This window comes from Bombina bombina, chromosome 7, assembly GCF_027579735.1.
Source record: "Bombina bombina isolate aBomBom1 chromosome 7, aBomBom1.pri, whole genome shotgun sequence".
Lineage (NCBI taxonomy): Eukaryota > Metazoa > Chordata > Amphibia > Anura > Bombinatoridae > Bombina > Bombina bombina.
In genome coordinates, this window is record NC_069505.1 from 137,992,248 (window position 1) to 138,014,845 (window position 22,598).

At 43.5% G+C, this 22,598-nt stretch overlaps 1 protein-coding gene across 1 annotated transcript in view; it reads left to right on the top strand.

Moving 5' to 3' along the window:
* LOC128666004 (embryonic protein UVS.2) overlaps positions 1-22,598 on the top strand; it is a 164,275-nt gene that overhangs the window by 78,412 nt on the left and 63,265 nt on the right. The window contains exons 6-9 of the mRNA XM_053720346.1: positions 3,169-3,347; positions 15,106-15,187; positions 16,590-16,717; positions 18,606-18,715. Of these exons, the coding sequence (XP_053576321.1) occupies positions 3,169-3,347; positions 15,106-15,187; positions 16,590-16,717; positions 18,606-18,715 (499 nt within the window). The remainder of the gene's footprint in view (positions 1-3,168; positions 3,348-15,105; positions 15,188-16,589; positions 16,718-18,605; positions 18,716-22,598) is intronic.

Below are 22,598 nucleotides of genomic sequence, written 5' to 3' on the forward strand. Positions count from 1 at the left end.
CGCTGCATCCCGGTGGATTCTGAAAATGGCAGGGTGGTGGATTCTTTCACCACCCTGCCATTTTTGGAATCCACTTGCATACAGCTTTTGCGCGCGCAGCCATTAGAATGGCTGCCTCGCGCTGCCAACATTCCTTTGAGGATGCGTGCGCAACTGCCGACGGCGACGGACATTACAAACGTAATTATAGTATAGATGCATAATTTACACATTTTTATATTACAATCTCAGTGTTTCATATACCTTTTGAATTAAGTTTACTATGTTTTATTTAAGATGCACTGTACGAAAAAGAATAATTTAATTGATATGAAACTTGTTTAATATCCCTTTGTTTGCATGAAAATATATGTAAAAGCTGCATACATTTAAACCAATACAGTTGTATCAGTTGTGTACTTCCTGTGAATGCTTATTGGCTCATAGTAACTACTGATGCTCATCGACTGATTTGAAGTTCCTGCTAATGGTCATTGGTTGACAGGTACTCCTTGCTAATGCTAATTTAGCATGAGTAAAAAGTTCACAACTGATATTATGTTAGTTTAAATTTACTTCATATGCAGTTAAAGTTAGCTTGCTTAAACACTGCTTTTTATATGGATGATGATTTTTTTTTGTAAAGTGTCTTGTTAAAGGGATTTTGTAGTCAGAAGACAAAATATAATATTCAAAAAATAATGGCTTAAATAATATTTTTGCAATACATATGTATTAAACGTTTTGCAGATAAAGCTGCTACAATTGGGAGATAACCTGTATTTTAGTTTCCTGTTATGAGTTGTTTGATACTACACAATGAAGCAGAAGCTGTCTACCTACCCCTGACCTGCTCTGTAGCTGATAATTATTCCTGCACATGGTTACCTCAGCAACAAAATAGTCTGTGATGTGTGTGTAGTCCTAAAGCTTATGCTGACAAGTAAAGTAACATTTCTTGACAAGTTAATTTAGGCAGCTAAGGCAACTTGTCAAAAAACAGTTTGAGAGTAGAAGTTTCAGCTGTCAACTATCAGCAGAGAGCACTTTGTTTCTGAGGCGACCATGTGGAGAAATACTACTACTAATCTATTACACAGCAGGTCTATCAAGGGCAGCTTTTTCTTCCTTTATTGTGTCCCTGCACTTTGTATTCTGCATTTTAAACCTGTTTTCTTCTGTTATGTGCAGTATACTGTCCACAGCTAGTACTATTACAGCTAGTGATGTGCTGGCTAGAGGGCTCTGCACGTGTACTACAGCTGGCCAGAGGGCTCTGCATGTGTACTACAGCTGGCTAGAGGGCTCTGCATGTGTACTACAGCTGGCTAGAGGGCTCTGAACGTGTACTACAGCTGGCTAGAGGGCTCTGAACGTGTACTACAGCTGGCTAGAGGGCTCTGCACGTGTACTACAGCTGGCTAGAGGGCTCTGCACGTTTACTACAGCTGGCTAGAGGGCTCTGCACGTTTACTACAGCTGGCTAGAGGGCTCTGCATGTGTACTACAGCTGGCTAGAGGGCTCTGCACGTGTACTACAGCTGGCTAGAGGGCTCTGCACGTGTACTACAGCTGGCTAGAGGGCTCTGCACGTGTACTACAGCTGGCTAGAGAGCTCTGCACGTGTACTACAGCTGGCTAGAAGGCTCTGCATGTGTACTACAGCTGGCTAGAGGGCTCTGCACGTGTACTACAGCTGGCTAGAGGGCTCTGCACGTGTACTACAGCTGGCTAGAGGTCTCTGCATGTGTACTACAGCTGGCTAGAGGGCTCTGCATGTGTACTACAGCTGGCCAGAGGGCTCTGCACGTGTACTACAGCTGGCTAGAGGGCTCTGCACGTGTACTACAGCTGGCTAGAGGGCTCTGCACATGTACTACAGCTGGCTAGAGGGCTCTGCACGTGTACTACAGCTGGCTAGAGGGCTCTGCACGTGTACTACAGCTGGCTAGAGGGCTCTGCACGTGTACTACAGCTGGCTAGAGGGCTCTGCACGTGTACTACAGCTGGCTAGAGGGCTCTGCACGTGTACTACAGCTGGCTAGAAGGCTCTGCATGTGTACTACAGCTGGCTAGAGGGCTCTGCACGTGTACTACAGCTGGCTAGAGGGCTCTGCACGTGTACTACAGCTGGCTAGAGGGCTCTGCATGTGTACTACAGCTGGCTAGAGGGCTCTGCATGTGTACTACAGCTGGCTAGAGGGCTCTGCATGTGTACTACAGCTGGCTAGAGAGCTCTGCACGTGTACTACAGCTGGCCAGAGGGCTCTGCATGTGTACTACAGCTGGCTAGAGGGCTCTGCATGTGTACTACAGCTGGCTAGAGGGCTCTGCACGTGTACTACAGCTGGCTAGAGGGCTCTGCACGTGTACTACAGCTGGCTAGAGGGCTCTGCATGTGTTCTACAGCTGGCTAGAGAGCTCTGCACGTGTACTACAGCTGGCCAGAGGGCTCTGCGTGTGTACTACAGCTGGCTAGAGGGCTCTGCGTGTGTACTACAGCTGGCTAGAGGGCTCTGCACATGTTCTACAGCTAGATAGAGGGCTCTGCACGTTTACTACAGCTGGCTAGAGGGCTCTGCACGTGTACTACAGCTGGCTAGAGGGCTCTGCACGTGTACTACAGCTGGCTAGAGGGCTCTGCATGTGTACTACAGCTGGCTAGAGGGCTCTGCACGTGTACTACAGCTGGCTAGAGGGCTCTGCACGTGTACTACAGCTGGCTAGCGGGCTCTGCACGTGTACTACAGCTGGCTAGAGGGCTCTGCACGTGTACTACAGCTGGCTAGAGGGCTCTGCACGTGTACTACAGCTGGCTAGAGAGCTCTGCACGTGTACCACAGCTGGCTAGAGGGCTCTGCACATGTACTACAGCTGGCTAGAGGGCTCTGCATGTGTACTACAGCTGGGTTTTGGAGTGTAGGAAAATAGTGAGCTGTGTGGGGAAGTAAAATTGTAGTAGTATCACATAGGAAATGACAACACAGGCACGTTCACTCACAGTTTTAACAACTTTAGCTGCAAAATGTTTAATACATATATATTGCAAAAATACTATTTTTAAGTAATTTTTTTTTTTTTTAAATATTATACTTTTTTCTGACTTTAGTGTCCCTTTAAGTGTCTTATCTGATTGATAGTAGTAGAATGTAAAAAGCTATCTTCCCATATCCCTCTGTCCTCTGACAGGTGCTGGTCATATGTTGGCCGGGTTGGAGGAGCACAAGATATCTCCCTGATGAAGACGGGTTGCCTACACCGTGGGATCATACAACATGAGCTGCTCCACTCCTTGGGCTTCCAGCATGAACAGTGCAGGAGTGACAGAGACAAGTATATCCGCATCAACTGGGAGAACATCAGCCAAGGTTCACAGCTAAAAGGGTAGCTTCATGGAATGAGGGATGACATATCTTATGTAGATTACGTATTGTTTTATTATCTTATGGGGTGTATTACTCATTGCTAAAATATCTCACTGGCAACGTTTTATAGAAGAAGAGTATTCAGTAAAATTTTCTCCTAAAAGTAAATATCAAATTGGTTAATACACCTGATGTTCAATGTACCTAAGAATCACATTAAACATTTATCGTTTCTCTAAATAATTAAAACACCCCTGACAAAAACTAAACTGTGATATATAATGTGACGGACACCGGCTACCCTGACCGGGTAGCTCCACCAAAAGGTATTGCTTCCTCCCAGGAACCTGTAGCTGTATAACTGGAAAGTGATTATAGCAAGTAGCCCACTCTAATAACCAGACAAGACCAGTCTTAAGGTGAAACACGAACAGACTTTATTGGGAAAACCACACAGCTTATATACACATTCAGAGCCTTATCTGATCCCAAGATCTCTTGCCATTCCCACCCCTCCAGACAGTCCAGCGCCCTTATAGGAGCCACAGTCACATAGAGCCCCCACAGTACCTAGGTCACAATTTTGGGGTGATCCCAGGGGATCACTTCCAGGGTGTTGTTGGAAAGCTCATGGTCCCCAGATGCCACAGTGAAAAAAGTGGCATGATCCGTTACTTGGGACTGGCGTGACAGCCTGGCAAAGATATTGAGATGTGGGTGTCCAAAGCCCCTGATTCCCGGGTGGGCTCCCCTTCAGCAATCACCCCAGCCCTTGTCCACCAAAGGCGCAACATCCCCAAAATAGCGTAGCTCTGGAACAAAGGACCGCTGGAGCGACCTGGGGTAAAGGTTAACGGGCGTCCGTGGTAGTCCGGCCAGCCGACCAGTAGTTCCAGGATCCTGGCCAGAGAGGTCAGGCGGTAAGGGATCAACTCTTCCATGAGGAGGTACAAACAGTAAAACATGAAAGAGGAAGGGTTTGGGAGATCCCTTAAGCCATGAAAGGATCAAAACTGGTGTAATAAGTAGGTAGTCAGGTAATAGGTGGATGGGGGGGTAGCCTTTGCAGCCTGGTATCCGTGATTGTTCTCCCACCTGAAAAGTCAGGCAAACTGGGGCTATCCGGTGAGTTACTCCCATTTTAGGCTGCCTGGAGAGGTCATCCCCCTGGTTTGTGGCATCACCGTAGCTCCCTGTTGACATTCATCCCCTGCACCCCGGGGCACAGGGATATCCACATAATGCCAAGTTTTGTCACTCAGTTCCCCAAAACAGTTTTCAATTCAGGCCCCAGAGCATGTGTCCTCCCACAAGCAACACTCACATAGGGGACTCCCGACTCTCCCATGAAAGGCATATGCCGCAGGAGAGAGGGACCGATTGCCCCTTCTTTCTGCAATCGGGCCAGCCGCTGGGGAGAAGGCAGGCCAGCAGGGGCTGCTGCAGCACAAAGTTGGGGACCTGGGCCGACTGCCCAGCAATCCTGAGGTTCACAGGTGGAAGCTGTAAATCTCAATCACCCCCACTGGAAAATCCTCCTGGATAGGATGGGGTAAGGGCAGTGATTAGTGTCCACCTGCCCGGTTGCCAGCTTCACTGCAGGATGGACCACAGCTACTATTCCAGGGCTGTCCCTCCCTGGCTCTGGGTTGCATAATAGGGGTGGGCAGAGGCCAGAGTCGTTCTGCCCTGCTGCCAGCTCTTCCGCTGAGTTGATATAGGGGTTCACCTCAGCCTCCTCCAGGACCACAGGAACATACTCGTCTTTACAGTTTCCACTGCTTCTTTAATATAATCCAGTGGTGTGGGTGGATGGCAGCGAACAATCTCCTTCTCAGGGCTCGGCTCCAGCCCTTCTGCTGTGGTGATGCCATGGGCACCCTCGGTCGCCTCTAAAGCCACAGGAACCCCAACTCTGCACCAGGGTCCTCCAGCTCCCAGAGTCTCCGGGAACTCAGGGAAATGGGGCAACCCCGACTCCGGGGGAAAAGCCCTCCACTTATCCTCCGGGGCACCTGCCTCCCAAAAACGGAATCCTCTCCAGGGTCCATAGTCAGTAGGGAGGAGGCTGGCCTGCGGTCCTCTGCAAAAGTAACGTAGGCTTCTGTTACATTTTCCCCACTGGTAGGGATGACCCAGCCCCAAACTCCCTTCCATTTTGGTGGTTGGCCACTGCCACTTGGGGGCTGAGGATGCTGACCTCCTCTCCCTGAAGCGGGTTCTACTGCTGGGAAGGAGGTTGGCTACCTCCTCTACCTGGGAACTGTTCTGCCACTGGAGAGAGAGACCGGCTGTCTTCTCTCCTGGAAACTGGTTCTGCCGCTGGGGAGAGAGGCCGTCTACCTCCTCTCCCTGGAAATCATTCTGCCACTGGGGAGAGAGACCAGCTGTCTCCTCTCCCGGGAACGGGTTCCGCCGCTGGGGAGAGAGACCGGCTACCTCTGCTCCCTGGGAATCGCTCTGCCACTGGGGATAGAGACCGGCTGTCTCCTCTCCCGGGAAATCATTTGTCTGCTTGGGAGAGAGGTCGGCTACCTCCTCTCCCTGGAAATCATTCTGCCACTGGGGAGAGAGACCAGCTGTCTCCTTTCCCGGTAACGGGTTCCGCCGCTGGGGAGAGAGACCGGCTACCTCTGCTCCCTGGGAATGGCTCTGTCACTGGGGAGAGAGGCCGGCTATCTCTTCTCCCTGGAACGGGTTCCACTGCTGGGGAGAGAGGTCGGCTACCTCCTCTCCTGGGAAACCACTCTGCCGCTAGGGTGAGAGAGACCGGCTGTCTCTTCTCCCTGGAAATCATTCTGCCGCTGGGGAGAGAGGTCGGCTACCTCCGCTCCCTGGGAATGGCTCTGCCGCTGGGGAGAGAGACCGGCTGTCTCCTCCCCCAGGAACAGGTTCTGCCACTGAGGAGAGAGGTCGGCTACCTCCGCTCCCTGGGAATGGCTCTGTCGCTGGGGAGAGAGACTGGCTGTCTCCTCTCCCTGGGATGGGTTTCACCACTGGGGAGAGAGGTCGGCTACCTCTTCTCCTGGGAAACCACTCTGCCGCTGAGGAGAGAGACCAGCTGTCTCTTCTCCCTGGAAGCCATTCTGCTGCTGGGGAGAGTGGTCAGCTACCTCCTCTACCTGGAAATGGCTCTGCTGCTGTGGAGAGAGGTCGGCTACATCTGCTCCCTAGGAATGGCTGTGCCACTGGGGATGAAGAGCCGGCTGTCTCCTCTCCCGGGAATGGGCTCCACCACTGGAGAGAGAGGTCAGCTACCTCCTCTCCCTGGAAGTCATTCTGCTGCTGGGGAGGGAGGTGGGCTCCCTCCTCTCCCTGGAAATCATTCTGCTGCTGGGGAGAGAGGTGGGCGACCTACGCTCCCTGGGAATCGCTCTGCCGCTTGGGAGATGAGAGGATTTCTCCATCCCCCGAACCCTCGACCAGCTGCTGGGTAGATGCAGCCTTCCATCCCATCTTTCCTTGTGCAGAAACAGGTTCGTCAAGATGGGCCAGTATTTGCTGCATGTGCCATAGGAGCTCTTCTTCCGTAGCAGGCTGCTGAGCCGAGTCTAGCAGCTTTTTGTAGGCCACTTCCAGCTCCCATTCCTGGACACTTATAAAATCCAGATTGGCTTGTTGCCAGGGTACCCCCAAGAGATTCAGCAGTCTCTTTCAGTACTCACTAATGGGTCCTCTGTCAGCTTTTCAAATAGCAATCCAGGGCCACCAAAGCCCTCTGTGGGGATGCCATCCTCCAGCCACGGCCGCCCTTGTACAGCATGCCATCGGAGGGCCCTGTAGCCGTCATCCAGCATCCTCTCAGTCTGGGCCAGTCCATCTAATTCAGATAGCCATTCCTCCCTGGGCTGCTCTCTCCCAGAAAAGGCACTCGTAATTCCAGCTGGAGCCAGTACCTTTCCTCAGCAGTGGGGAGGACCTTTCCATAACCTTTCCAGGACCTTTCCTGTTGAAGAGCCTCCCTCCAGAATTGCCAGCGAATAAAGTCCCTTCATACCAGCTCGTCCTGTGCAGAACTAGGACCTTCCATTGGAACTTGGCTTCCATGGTTGCAGGCTACTGTGGCGCTTCTCCTCTGTCAGCAGGAACCGTGTGGAAGAATCATATTCCACCGGTCCCACCAATGTGACAGACACCGGCTACCCTGACTTTGTAGCTCCGCCAAAAGGTCCGGCTTCCTCCCCAGAGCCTGTAGCTGTATAGCTGGAAAGTGATTATAGCAAGTAGCCCAACCTAATAACTAGACAAGACCAGTATTAAAGTGAAACACAAACAGACTTTATTGGGAAAACCACACAGCTTATATACACATTTAGAACCTTATCTGATCCCAAGATCTCACGCCATGTCCGCCCCTCCAGACGGTCCGGCGCCTATATAGGAGTCACATAGAGCCCCCACAGTACCTAGGTCGGGGTTTTGGGAGCAGCGGCACTTCCAGGGTGTTGTTGGAAAGCTCCTGGTCCCCAGATGCTACAGTCCAAAACGCGGCATGATCCGTTACTTAGGAACACAGTGACAGCCTGGCAAAGATATTGAGGTGGGGGTGTCCAAAACCTCCGGTTCTCGGGTGGGCTCCCCCTCGGCAATCACCCCAGCCCTTGTCCACCAAAGGCACAACAAATCCCCAAATGAGAGTAGCTCTGGGACAAAGGACCGCTGGTTAGCGGGCGCCCGGGGTTAGTCCGGCCAGTAGTTCCAAGAGCCCGGCCAGTCGGAGAGAGGTCAGGCGGTAAGGGATCAGCTTTTCCATGAGGAGGTACAAACAGTAAAACATGAAACAGAAAAGGTTTGGGAGATCCCGTAAGCCATGAAAGGGCCAAAACTGGTGTAATAAGTAGGGAGTCAGGTAGTAGGGGGGTGGGGGTTAGCCTTGGCAGCCTGGTATCTATGACATATAATAATAATAATAATAATGTATATATGTAATATATGTGGTGAGCTTGCTCCACTGTTTATAAAAGTATATACACTTCAGTAACTGAAATTTTATAGGATTAAATGTCCATCAAATCTTCATAAACAAATCAAAAGTGTGCAATGGTATGATATTTAAATTCCTTTAGAGGGATAGACAAATGCTGTTTGTATGCTCGTGTTATTGAATACTGTTATTCTTCCAGATCCCTATTTAAAAAAAAAATGTGAACACATCATATCAGTTATACAAGCTGAAAAAAGTTTAAAGATAAGCACTGGCAGCCATAGAAAGAAATGAAGAGATCATTAAGGATACAATGAACATAGTATAGTGATCTGCAGATGAAGCATGAGAGCTGTGCATAAAATGCCGGAAAGAGACACATAAAGAGAATAGGGCAACATGAGAGAACATAAATAGAATAGAAGATAAATAACTGCACAGGAGAGAGAAAGCAGGTGCAGTAAATCATATAATGTGACCAATTCCAGAGCTGTTACAGAGCAAAAACAAGCAGTGATGTAGTTGCGGCTCTAGGCCAGTGCTGAGGAGTGCTATGCACCTGCAAACACACGTGTAACATCCCCATTTAGCTGGGCACTATATATATTTATTTTCTTCTTTTTTTTCTTCTTCAAATTTCAAGCCATTCCATTCAGTTCTAAAACTTTAGTAAACCGATTGTTGCTTTGTTTTTCATTTTTTCTCTTTGTACCGTCTCTACTCTCCTAAAAGTTTGCATGAGGACAACAGCTGTATTCCAGTCTATCAAAAAAACACTTTTTAAGCAAATTTTTACAGGCTTACTGGACTTTCCTATCTTAATAGCCTTCACTGCTCAAAAGCACTGCAGTGCTAAGGTTCTTGTGCTTACTCAGTTAACCCTTTAAGGACACAGCTTTCAGTTTGCTCAATTGTTTTATGACGGAAAAATTCCGTCACATGTCCTTAAGAGGTTAAAATAATAAAAAACATAATCACAGCTATTCACTGTGTGTGTGTGTGTGTGTGGGGGGGGGGGGTATTCTGATTTATGTTTTTGTTCATACACAATTCAAGAAAAACACAGCTCTATTCATCACACTTTACATGTTGTTGGGATTATGTATTTGCCCACCCTCAGTAATAGTTTAATTATCAGCAACAAGGAAGTGTTTGTTTAAACAGTAAAAGAGTAAACATATCATACATTCATGCATGTTATCTGCATTAGAAAACATGTTGCATAAACTGCAAATGTATAATTATTATATTTTTTTATTATCATGTTCATTTGTTTGTAAAGCTTTGCCAAATTCCATAACTCTAGGTACACAATAGCATTGATTCATAATAAAAAATAAATATATGCATGAATGTTTACAAAAACTGTAATACAACATCAATGTAAAGTTATCATATGGAACATGTTCATTGCACAATCAATGGCAACAATTCTCCTACTCAGGACACTCCAAAAACACCAATTAGATGGACAGGGCAGTACATTTTAAGTTATATCTTGCTATGCAAAACCATTATGGAATCTTTTGGAGAAAGAGAGGGAAACCCTGTGAAAAAGCTGAGCTAGCTGGATAGAGAGGAGTGAGAGGGGCACACCCTGTTAGAGCAGCTCGGTCACTGAGATACCAACTAATAGGGACATAGACAGTGGTAGAAACTTGGGCTGGTCAACAGGAAAGAGTGAAAGTGGTTGAGCCTCATTTTGAGGATGGTGGAGTGAGAGGGTGAATGAGTGAGGGTTACCCTATCCTTGATGCTGTAGGATGAGGGCAAAAAAGACAGATGGGATGGACCCATCTTGTGTTAGGGGCAGGATTAGTGTGCAGTAGTTTAGAGAGGGGTAGATGGCTCCAAGAAGATAAAGCCAATTAAATCCAGCACACCTTGAATAATGCATTAAAAGGTTTTGCTTATTGGACTGAGGGATTTGGCATTAGTGGAATGGTATTAGTTGACCCCTATCAAGCTAATGGGGCAGTATCTGGTTTGGTAAGTATGTTGGCCTGTATACACTTTCTAGGCTCTTGTAGTTTTCAGTCTCCTATACAATGGCACAGTTGAATTTTAATATGGTTCTGGACAGTTAAGTGATGGCTTTGAGGACACACTACCAGAGGTTTATTTAATGTCCCTCTACCCATGATAGAGTGTGTATTGTGAAAAAAAAAAGGTTTTCTGCTTAAGGAAGCGTAACCAACTTCCTGGAAGCCATAGAATACACCCATGTAGTAATCAAGGCAACTTTATAAGAAACACAAACTGTGCCACTCAATTGATGCGCAAGTGGTTTGCAATAACTTTGTATCATGAATGTTTATGCAGCATTCTCTGGAATTTCTCATAACTCTTATTCTGCGTCACTTTTGCCTCTTTGACAGGTAAGAAGTGGAATGTTTGAAGATAGTTGTTGGGTACATGTCTGGGCCTTCCCTCTGTATTATTTATGTGTATCTTTGGTTCAGAACCTGGGTTACACTTGCGTATTGGTGGCTAAATGTAGCCACCAATAAGCAAGCGCTATCCACAGTGCTGAACCTAAAATAGGTTGGCTCCTAAGTTTAATATTCCTGCTTTTTAAATAAAGATAGCAAGAGAATGAAGAAACATTGATAATAGGAGTAAATGAGAAAGTTGCTTAAAATTACATGCTCTATCTGAATCATGAAAGAAAAAATTTGAGTTAAGTATCCCTTTAAAGGGCCAGTAAACCTAGAAAATAATGTTATAGAATTCTGCACATAGTACAGAATTATATAACATTATTATTATTATTATTCTTTATTTATAAAGCGCCAACAGATTCCGCAGCGCTGCCCATGGGTACAAGGATAACAGTACAGTGGAGAAACAATACGATAAGACACAACATTTTACAGACAAATACAGGGGGAGTTGAGGGCCCTGTTCCCGTGGGAACTTACAATCTAGATGGGTAGGAGGATTGGAAACAGGAGGTGGGGACTGCAGAGGTGAGAATGATATTAGTGAGGAGATAGAGGGCAACTGTTAGTTAGTTGGTTAGTTTGTTAATAAGTCGGGTGATAAGCTTCCCTGAACAGAAAGGTCTTTAGGGAACGTTTAAAGGAGGAGAGGTTAGGGGCAAGTCTGACATCTCGAGGAAGTGCGTTCCAGAGGGTTGGTGCCGCACGAGAGAAGTCCTGTAGTCTAGAATGAGAGGAGGTGATGGTAGAGGACGCAAGAAGCAGGTCGTTGTTGGATCTTAGGGGACGGGCAGGAGTATATTTGTTGATGAGTGAGGACAGGTAGGGTGGGGCAGCATTGGTGAGGGCTTTGTAGGTCAGGGTGAGAATTTTGAATTTAACTCTGTTGTGAATGGGGAGCCAGTGAAGGGACTCACAGAGAGGCGCAGCAGAAACAGAGCGTCGAGAGAGGTGGATTAGTCTGGCGGATGCATTTAGGACGGATTGGAGGGGAGAGAGGCGGGAGAGAGGGAGGCCAGTTAGTAAGTTGTTACAGTAGTCAAGTCGGGAAATTACCAGGGAGTGGATGAGCTGTTTGGTAGTTTCAGCACTCAGAAACGGGCGAATTTTGGAGATATTGCGTAGGTGGTTGCGGCAGGATGAAGAGAGCAGTTGGATGTGGGGAATGAAGGACAGATTTGAGTCAAGCGTGACTCCGAGGCAGCGGACATGGGGTGATGGGGAGATAGTGGTGCCGCCAACAGTGATAGAGAAATTAGAGACGGGAGTGGAGCTAGAGGGGGGAATTAGAAGTAGTTCGGTCTTGGACATATTTATTTTTAGGTGGTGAGAGGCCATCCAGGAAGAAATGCCAGATAAGCAGTCGCTGATGTGAGAGTTGACAGAAGGAGAGAGTGCAGGGGTGGAAAGGTAGATCTGGGTATCATCAGCATAGAGGTGATAGCTGAAGCCATAGCTGTTGACAAGTTTACCCAGTGAAGAAGTGTAAATAGAGAAGAGTAGAGGACCCAGGACAGAGCCTTGAGGTACTCCAACAGACAGGGGCAATAGAGAGGAGGAGTCACCAGCAAAAGAGACTGAGAAGGATCTGTTAGAGAGATAGGAGTGAATCCAGGAGAGGGCAGTGTCACAGAGACCAAGAGAACTGAGAGACTGTAGGAGAAGGGGATGGTCAACAGTGTCAAAGGCAGCAGATAGGTCAAGTAAGATGAGTATAGAGTAGTAGCCTTTGTTTTTAGCAGAAAGGAGATCGTTAGTAACCTTGGTGAGAGCAGTTTCAGTTGAGTGTTGGGGGCGGAAGCCAGATTGCAGGGGGTCAAGCAATGAGTTGGACGACAGGAAGTGGGTTAGGCGATTGAAAACTAGTTTTTCGAGGAGTTTTGAAGCTAGTGGGAGCAGTGATATGGGGCGGTAGTTTGCAGGGGAGTTAGGGTCGAGGGAGGGTTTTTTGAGGATGACATTATATTAGTGCTAGCTTTATATAACATAATATTGCCTGTGAAAACCCTCTTTTTTTAATAAGAATTCAGAGGCAATATTATGTTATATAAAGCTAGCACTAATATAATGTTATATAATTCTGCACTATGTGCAGAATTATATAACATTATTTTCTAGGTTTACTGGCCCTTTAAGCTCTTCCATGTTTCTTTACATGTATCTTAGGTTAAATAAAAAGAGAGAAGTGCTCAACCTGGGAACGAACAATAGCATAATAGCTTGTTCTATGGCTAGTTACCACCCAAGAAGCAGCCTCTTTTTGCTCAACATGTGCCTTTCACAGAGAAGATTAGTCTGATCCTGACTTCACAGTACAGTCCAGCCCCGAAATACCAGGCACTCCTTCTCTGAACGAGAGAAACGGCAAAACCCCAGACGTACGTTTCGGCCTATTGTGGGCCTCGTCATTGAGGTGCAGCCATATCCCTCTAGACACACTGAGCGACGGGTCCACGTCTGGATTCCCGCATCACATTTAGGGAGACTTCCCAAAATGTCATAATTTGCCTAAATAAAAAGAGAGAAGCGCTCAACCTGGAAACGAAAACCACCCAAGAAGCAGCCTCTTTTTTTCCTTTTTTTATTTATGCAAATTATGACACTTAGGGAAGTCTCCCTAAGTGTGATGCGGGAATCCAGACGTGGACCCGTTGCTCAGTGTGCCTAGAGGGATATGGCTGCACCTGACTGACGAAGCCCACAATAGGCCGAAACGTACGTTTGGGGTTTTGCCATATCTCTCGTTCAGAGAGGGATTGCCTGGTATTTCGGGTCTGAACTGTACTGTGAAGTCAGGATCAGACTGATATGCTACAGGAAAGTTCTTCTCTGTGAAAGGCACACATTGAGCAAAAAGAGGCTACTTCTAGGGTGGTAACTAGCCATAGAACAAGCTATTATGCTATTGTTCGTTCCCAGGTTGAGCGCTTCTCTCTTTTTATTTATGTATCTTAGGTTGCCAGTAATTGTCTACTGAAACATTTGGCCTCCAGCTTATAGTTTTTATATACCAAATAGTATATATAGGTTGCCAGTAATTGTCTACTGAAACATTTGGCCTCCAGCTTATAGTTTTTATATACCAAATAGTATATATGGTTCTAAGACTTCTTATTTCATCAATCGAGAGATTGTAATTTTTTCTCTTTGTCCTAATCCATGTAATTTGAGAAAGGTTCTTACGTAATTAAGATGTAGTAATAGCATTAAAATTCTATTTACAAGCTATAAAGGATTTTTGTCAATCCTCTAATTTGTTCCTTTATTCTTAGGTTCAGGCAAAGGCCAGAAGCCTTTTTTCGGGTCTTGATGACTTGAAAGTCTTTTCCAATTTGCAAATTGTTAGGCAGCAGCACAGTCATCCTTACATACCTTTTACCACTGATATTTTTCTTCCTCTAAAGCGGTTATTGGTAGGAACGTCCTTCAGGCAGCATTGTCTGGAATTAGGTTCTGGAAATTAGGTACCTGCGTTTAAAAAAAAATGCCCCGCCCAAATTGCTCATGGACTTCACAGCTCATGGACTCTCACCAACTTATGAAAGGAAACTTTTATGCTTACCTGATAAATTAAGTATTAATCCACGAGACCCGCCCATTTTCTGCTATTTTTTTATTTTTTTGCGGCATTTCTAGTTTGCACCTCATTTTCCCTACTTTTTCCTTTCTTCTTCTCCTTACTTGGCTATACGTAAGGCTAGCATACCAGAGAGGTGGGCGGGATTAAGTACTCTTGGAGTTTTGGGAATCCTTGCCTCCTCCTAGTGGGCAGGAGTTGAATCCCAGGAGTAATGGCTCATGGACTCTCACCACCATGAAATAAATTAATTTATCAGGTAGGCATAAATTTAGTTTTTTTTCTTAAAGGGAAACCCACTATTCTTCTTTTATGATTCTGATAGAGCATGCAAGTTTTGAACAAGTTTCTAATTTACTTCTATTATCACATTTTCTTTGTTCTGTTGGTATCTTTTGTTAAAAAGCTGTGTGACGTAACGTAAGCTCAGGAGCGTGCACATATCTGGAACACTATATGTCAGCAGTTTTGCAAGTATGTTATCCCTATTCAATAGCTATAGATGGCAGCACTATTTCCTACCATGTAGCCCTCCAGATACCTACCTCAGTACCTTTTTTAATAAAGAATAACATGAGAACGAAGAAAATTTTATAATACAAGTAAATTGGATTTTTTTTTATTGTATGCTCTGTCTGAATCAGAAAAGAAAATTGTTGGGTTTCATATTCCTTAAAAGGGACAAATTATTTATTGAAAATTAACAGCAACATTTTAGGCCCAAACTAGTTATTAATGAAACGCTATTTTAGAAGTTTAGTGATATAATAGATGCACTGCACTTTCTCTTTTCTGACTTACATATTTCTTTGATTGTAGACAAAGAGCGGAATTTCTACAAAATTAATACACAGAACCTAGTAGCTCCCTATGATTACCTCTCCGTTCTACATTATGGCAAGTATGTGTGTAGCGATTAGAAAAAGAATATTCCTTCCACTGTTGTAAGCAAGAAACCTGCCTGTAAATTGTGCATGATGTTTACTGAGTACTAAAGCATTAAAGGGACATGAAACACTTTGAGATGGTAATATAAAATGATAAATTGTGTATATATATATATATATATATATATATATATATATATATATATATATATATATATATATATATATATATATATATATATATATATACAACTCTGCAATATACTTTACTTATTTATTTTGTCCCCTTTTCATGTAATTTCACTTTGAAATGTAAGCTTTTCAGTTCCTGTTAGAAATGGAAGTGCAGAACATTGTTATATTCCACACAGCCATTGGCTGCACACTTTAGTGACCTATTTATAACTGCACCTAATTGGCCACAGCAGAGAAGGTAACCTAAGTTACAACATGGCAGCTCCCACAGTTTTATTGACACTAAAACTTTACACTTATTCTGTCAGTATTTATACAGCTAATGGAACTTTAAAAATACATCTACATGTGTTTCTCAGACTAATCTTTTCTTTAAATTCATCATTCTATCTAGCATTTATTTAGGGTGTAATGTCCCTTAAAGGTTGTCAAAGAGCTTATGTGTAAATGATGTTTTCAAAAGAATCTTCCGTCATAACAGCTCAGAAATGATATATAATTAGGGTTGCCATATTACCTTGTTAAGAGGGGACAGATATGAAAAATATATATGTCAGGGTTCTTATAATTCAAACATTTATTTAAACAGCACCTGACACATGTATTTTTCATAGCTGTCCTCCCTTAAAGGGACATGAAACCCAAAAATGTTCTTTCATGATTTAGGTAGAACATACAATTTTAAACAACGTTCTAGTTTACTTATATTATCAAATGTGCTTCATTCTCTTGGTATAATTTGTTGAAGGAGCAGCAAAGCACTACTGTTTTCTAACTGAACACATGGGTGAGCCAATGACAATCAGTATATATATGCGGCCACCAATCAGCAGCTAGAACCTAGGTTGACCTGATGTGTTCAGCTAAGTCCCATTAGTGCATTACTGCTCCTTCAACAAAGGATACCAAGAGAATGAAGCAAATTTGAGATTGGAAAGTTGTTTTAAATTGTATGCTCTATCTGAATCTTGAGTTTCATATCCCTTTAACCAGCAGGAACTGATGAAGCAACCAACTGGATCAAGACCTTTAAAAATAATGAATTTTAACTGCGCTTAAAAAAGCCCTTCTGCGCTCTAACCAGCCCTCATATGTTAAAAGGACATAAAACTTGTGTTTTACATCTACCCATAAGACGCATAAAGATGCGCTGTGAATCTTAGTAGTTACCTGTACACTTGGTGCTCGTACACCCTTATCTTTCCCATCTCTTTCACACAGATTTGCCTTTTCTAATAATGCCGGGAAAGCAACGCTGGAACCCACTGGGAATCCCACTACTCTGATTGGCCAACGCATTGGGCTGAGCTCTCTGGACGTTGTAAAAATAAACAAGATCTACCAATGCAGTAAGTGTTATAGTTCTCTTATTACAAACAGGCATAGTGATGTACAAGCCTACATTGTAATAGAAAGCAAACATTAGTTTAGATTTATCACTCATGCTTTTGTAACTGATTTACCACTTCTTTGATAAAAAGGCAACAGTCTGGCTGGATTACAAAATCTTCAGGCACTTAAAAGGACATGCAACCCAATTTGTTTTCTTTTGTGATTTAGATAGAGCATAGAGTTTTAAACCACTTTCAAATATACTTATATTTAATTTGCTTTATTCTCTTTGTATAATATGCCTCTTGTCATTTGCTCACCAGATGTGCTCAGCTAGCTCACAGTAGTGCATTGCTGCTCCTTCAATAAAGGATACAAAGAGAATGAAGCAAATTTGATAATAAAAGTACATTGGAAAGTTGTTCAAAATTGTATGCTCTAGTTCTAGCTGAGTCATGAAAAAATAGGTTTCATGTCCCTTTAAGGAAGATTAAATTCAAACGTAACCTTTTATGATTTAGACAGAGCATGAAAATAACATTTTGTTTGACTTCCTATATAAAATTATGCCCAGACTGTTTTTATGCACACTTTTTAAGGAACCAGCTCCTAGTGAACATTTGCAAACATTTAGTATATACATATATGAGTCTGTGATTTGCTGATGGCTGTCACATGATACAGGGGGGCAGGGAAACGGAAGAAATGTTAAATATTTGTCAGAAAAAAATCTACTGCTCATATGAAATTCCAAGTAAATCATATTGCATTGTCTTTTTATTATCAATTTGTTGATTATGCAATTCCAGTGTGTTTAATAGTCTGTGACGTTACAAAGAACCTCAGAAGTGACAGATGCACCAAAATGAAACTTTCATTATTCATGCAATTTGAAAAAAATAAACTTATATTATCAAATGTACTTGGCTCTATAGTATCCTTTGTTGAAGAGCATTCCTAAACTTGGTAAGCTCAGGAGTGTACACATGTCTTGGACACTATGGGCTCAATTAACTAATGTGCAGACGGACAGATTCCCAATTAAGAAATCTGTCCACCCGTGATTGTGGGTTGCGGGCAGCATCCTACTGCCCACATTTATCTCTCTGCAACACGGCCCCACTTTTCTCATATGCCCGTCAATGATAACAGCAACTTAAAGGGACATAAAACAAACAAAAAAAATATCTCACGATTCAGAAAGAGCATGCGATTTTTAAAAACTTTCCCATTTACTTCTATTATGTAATGTGCTTCATTCTCTTGATAGCCTTGGTTGAAAAGCATATCTAAATAGGCTCAGTAACTGCTGATTGGTGGCTACAAATAGATGCCTCGTGTGAGTTACTTAACTATGTGCATTGCTATTTCTTCAACAGAGGATACCCAAAGATTGAAGCAAATTAGATAATAGAAGTAAATTGGAATGTTGCTTAAAATTGTATTCTCTATCTGAATCATGAAAGGAACATTTTGGGTTTCATTTCCTTTTAACTATAGGCTGCAGGCTCACTCATTCGAGCATCCACAGCTTGATACATGAAGCCCTAAGTTCATAGCCTTGTGACAAACTTTGCTGCAAACGCTACTGCCAAATAGTCTTCAAGACACATGCACTCTCCTGAGCATACCTCAGTATGGTGTCATGGAAAGGAGCTTTAAAAAAAAAGAATACCAGGTCATTTTGATAGTTTGATTTTTTATTTTAATTGTCATCATAAAAATGTATTTTTGACTTTCATGTCCCTTAAATGCAGACATCACCCCTCGCTGTTAATGCAACATTCTGTTATCCTCTAAGTCTATCCAAATTGTACAGATACTTTTAGTCTCCACTGAAATGCCATATAATTCCTCTGCATTATGGGGAGGTGGAGAATGAGAGTTTCTGTGTTCTCCGTTTAGGTACCTGCAGTTTCCTGTTGCCTGATCCTCACGGACGATTCTCTTGGGATTCAAAGTTGTACCCAAACACTTCGACCTGTCTTTGGCTTATCCGTGTTCCGGAGGGCAAGGTACTGTAACAGACACTGGCGAGGGAGAGATATAAGAGGCAGCTGCCAAGCCTTCTGTAAGTTGATTGTAGAATTAAAGGGACATTTAAAATCAATTTTATATTTAGGTTTCATAAATTGTTCACTACATTGCAAAAGGTGTGCATGGAGTTGTAAATGCTTTTAAAACATTTCTTTCTTTCTATTCTGATGAGAGTCCACAAAATCCTTACTCTTGTTTGTAAGGAAGACCAGGATACAGCCTTGCAAACCACTCTACAAAGGTCTCATTTCTGAATACCTAGGAATTGAAAATAGAATGAGAAGATGGAGTTATAATTCTTTAAGGGGGCTAATTACCCTCCTCCAGTAAGCGAAGGAGTTTAAACTCTAGCCATGCCTATTCCTTGATGAGGCAAAGAACTGGGAAGGAAGGGGAAATGGGAGGGATATTTGAAGACTTTTGGTATAGGGTGTCTTTGCCTCCTCCTTGAAAGTTCAACAGAGTAAGGATTTTGTGGACTCTTACCACCAAGAAAGAAATTAATTTATCAGGTAAGAATACATTATCGCAGATCTGTTTGCAAACATGTATGGTTTTGCTATACACACACTCCCTTGAAAAGCTTATTTAATGTTGTTTATCTCACGTTCTTTGCTGTGGCCAATTAGGAACAGATAATAAGCTCATGTGCATACCAACCAATCAATATACAGCATGTAGGGGTGTCACGGTTCTGCTTTCAATATAATGCAGCCCAGTTTTTTGAGGGGAGAGGAAACACTCTAATTACAAGAAAAGCAGACAAAAAATATAAATAATAAAAGTACATAGCAATATATATATATTTATTTTCTCCTACATTGGTGTGTCCGGTCCACGTCTTCATCCTTACTTGTGGGAATATTCTCTTCCCTAACAGGAAATGGCAAAGAGAGCACAGCAAAAGCTGCCCATATAGCCCCCCCTCTGGCTCCGCCCCCCAGTCATTCTCTTTGCCGCTCTGAACAAGTAGCATCTCCACGGGGATGGTAAAGAGTATGTGGTGTTAGTTGTAGTTTTTTATTCTTCTATCAAGAGTTTGTTATTTTAAAATAGTGCCGGTTTGTACTATTTACTCTAAAACAGAAAGTGATGAAGAGTTCTGTTTAAAGAGGAGTATGATTTTAGCAGCAGTAACTAAAATAAATTGCTGTTCCCACGCAGGACTGTTGAGCCCAGAGAACTTCAGTTGGGGGGAACAGTTTGCAGACTTTTCTGCTCAAGGTATGACTAGTCAATTTTCTAAGAACACATAGTAATGCTAGAAGACTGTCACTTTACCCTTTTTGGGATCGGTAAGCCATTTTCTTAGATTCATAACAGAATGAAGGCTTATTAATGGGCTATATACTGGTTGACACTATTGTGGGCTAAATCAATTGATTTATACAATATTTATGTGTCTTTTGGAGTGTTTTGGAACTTGAAAACACTTTGGGAACGTTTTTTAATCGCCTGGCAGTCATTTAGACACCTATTCTAGTCAGGAAGGGCCTTTCACTCCAGTATGCAGAGGGAGGAGGCCTCATTTTCGCTCCTTAATTGCGCAGTTACTTCTGGAAGCAGTGCATGCAGCTTCATGTGAGAGGGTCCGGTGGCCATAAAAAACGATTCTGGAAGGCTTATTTCTGTGGCGAATATCCCCTAAGGAAAGGTGAAGCCGCAGCAAAGGCTGTGGCTGGGACTGTAGTGGGTTTAAGCTGGTAAATTGATCAAATAGCTCCGGTTTGCTCATTTAAGGGGTTACAAACTTGAAATTTGGTGTGCAATACTTTCAAAGCATTAAGACACTAGGGTGCAAATTTGGTAAGGATCGGATATTTCCTTCATAGTTTTTCACACATTCAGAAATAAAGTGTGCTCTGTTTAACATTTAAAGAGACAGTAACGGTTTTGTTTAAAAACGGTTTTATTGCATTAATAGCCTGTATAAGCCTGTCTAACATGTCTGTACCTTCAGATAGAACATGTTCTGTATGTATGGAGGCCAAGGTGGTCCCCCCTTTAAATGTATGTGAGAATTGTGCCATGGCGTCCAAACAAAGTAAGGACAGTACTGTCACATTTAATAAGGTTGCCCAAGATGATTCCTCAAATGAAGGTAGTGGGGGTAGTTCACCATCCTCTCCTTCTGTGTCAACACCAGTTATGCCCGCGCAGGCGACACCTAGTACATCTAGCGCGCCAATGCTTGTTACTATGCAACAATTAACGGCAGTAATGGATAATTCTATAGCTAATATTTTATCCAAAATGCCAGCATTTCAAAGAAAGAGTGATTGCTCAGTTTTAAATACAGCGGATGAGCAAGAGTGCGCTGACAATAATTTATCTGTCATACCCTCACACCAGTCAGAATTGGCAGTGAGGGAGGGTCTGTCGGAGGGAGAAATTTCTGATTCAGGAAAAGGTTCTCAACAGGCAGAACCTGATATTGTGACGTTTAAATTTAAGTTAGAACATCTCCGCGCCCTGCTTAAGGAGGTGCTAACTACGCTGGACGATTGTGACTCTTTGGTCATTCCAGAAAAATTGTGCAAAATGGACAAATTCCTAGAGGTCCCTGTGCACCCTGATGCCTTTCCGATACCCAAAAGGGTGGCGGACATAGTGTCTAAGGCAGAGCTTTCCAAACTTTTCATGTTTGTGACACACTTTTTAGACCTACATCATTTCGTGACACGTTAATTAATTCAGTTGTACTAGCAAAAAGGAGGTTAAACTAACTTGTTTTAAAATATACGGACACATACATAAATTATATAATAATAATATGTATTTACAAGTAACAGTATGTATGTGCAAGAATTAAAAAAAAGTTTAATAACACCAATAGCTACTTACTATTTTAAAGGGATTTATGAGGTTGATGGGATGAACACAATTTTTGAATATTTGGTAAAGATACTCGCATTTCATCATCAAGCATTTTTAAGCTTCCACTTCCTATCCATATATCAAGAGCAGGAGCAGCAATGCACTACTGGGAGCTAGCTGCAAAAAAACCCCTCTGACTTCAGCTAAGCGTTTAAGCTGCCGCCCTCAGAGCTCCGTGAGCCCTACTGACTACTGCCCGCGCTGCAAACACACTGCTGTCCCACTCACTGACTATACATGCAGTCACAAGCCAATTAAGGAGACTACACGTGCAGTCAGGAGCCAATGTGCCGCCAAAGCCGCCAATGGGAATAGTTTCAGTTCCCACTGAGCTGCACCAATTGGTTAAGATGATCTGTGACCCACTAGGTATCAATCATGTGTCAACCATGTGATATGCATAGCAGGCAGGCGGAAAGTCAGAAACCTAAAAAAAAAATGTTTTTAAAAATTAAATTAAAATTTTTTTTTGCTGAAGCAGGGACACACCTACACACTGCTGCCGACACACTAGTGTGTCCCGACACACAGTTTGGAAAGCACTGGCCTAAGGAGTGGGAGAAACCAGGCATACCTTTTGTCCCACCTCCTATATTTAAGAAAATGTTCCCCATTGTCGACCCAAGGAGGGACGCATGGCAAACAGTCCCTAAGGTTGAGGGGGCAGTTTCTACGTTGGCCAAACGCACGACTATTCCCATTGAGGACAGTTGTGCTTTCAAAGATCCTATGGATAAAAAATTGGAGGGTTTGCTTAAAAAGATATTTGTTCAGCAAGGTTTCCTCCTCCAACCAATTTCGTGCATTATTCCTGTCACAACGGAGGCGTGTTTTTGGTTCGAAGAACTAGAAAATTCGCTCAATAAGGAGACTCCATATGAGGAAGTCATGGACAGAATTCAAGCACTTAAGTTAGCTAATTCCTTTATTTTAGATGCCGCTTTGCAATTGGCGAAGTTAACGGCGAAAAATTCAGGTTTTGCA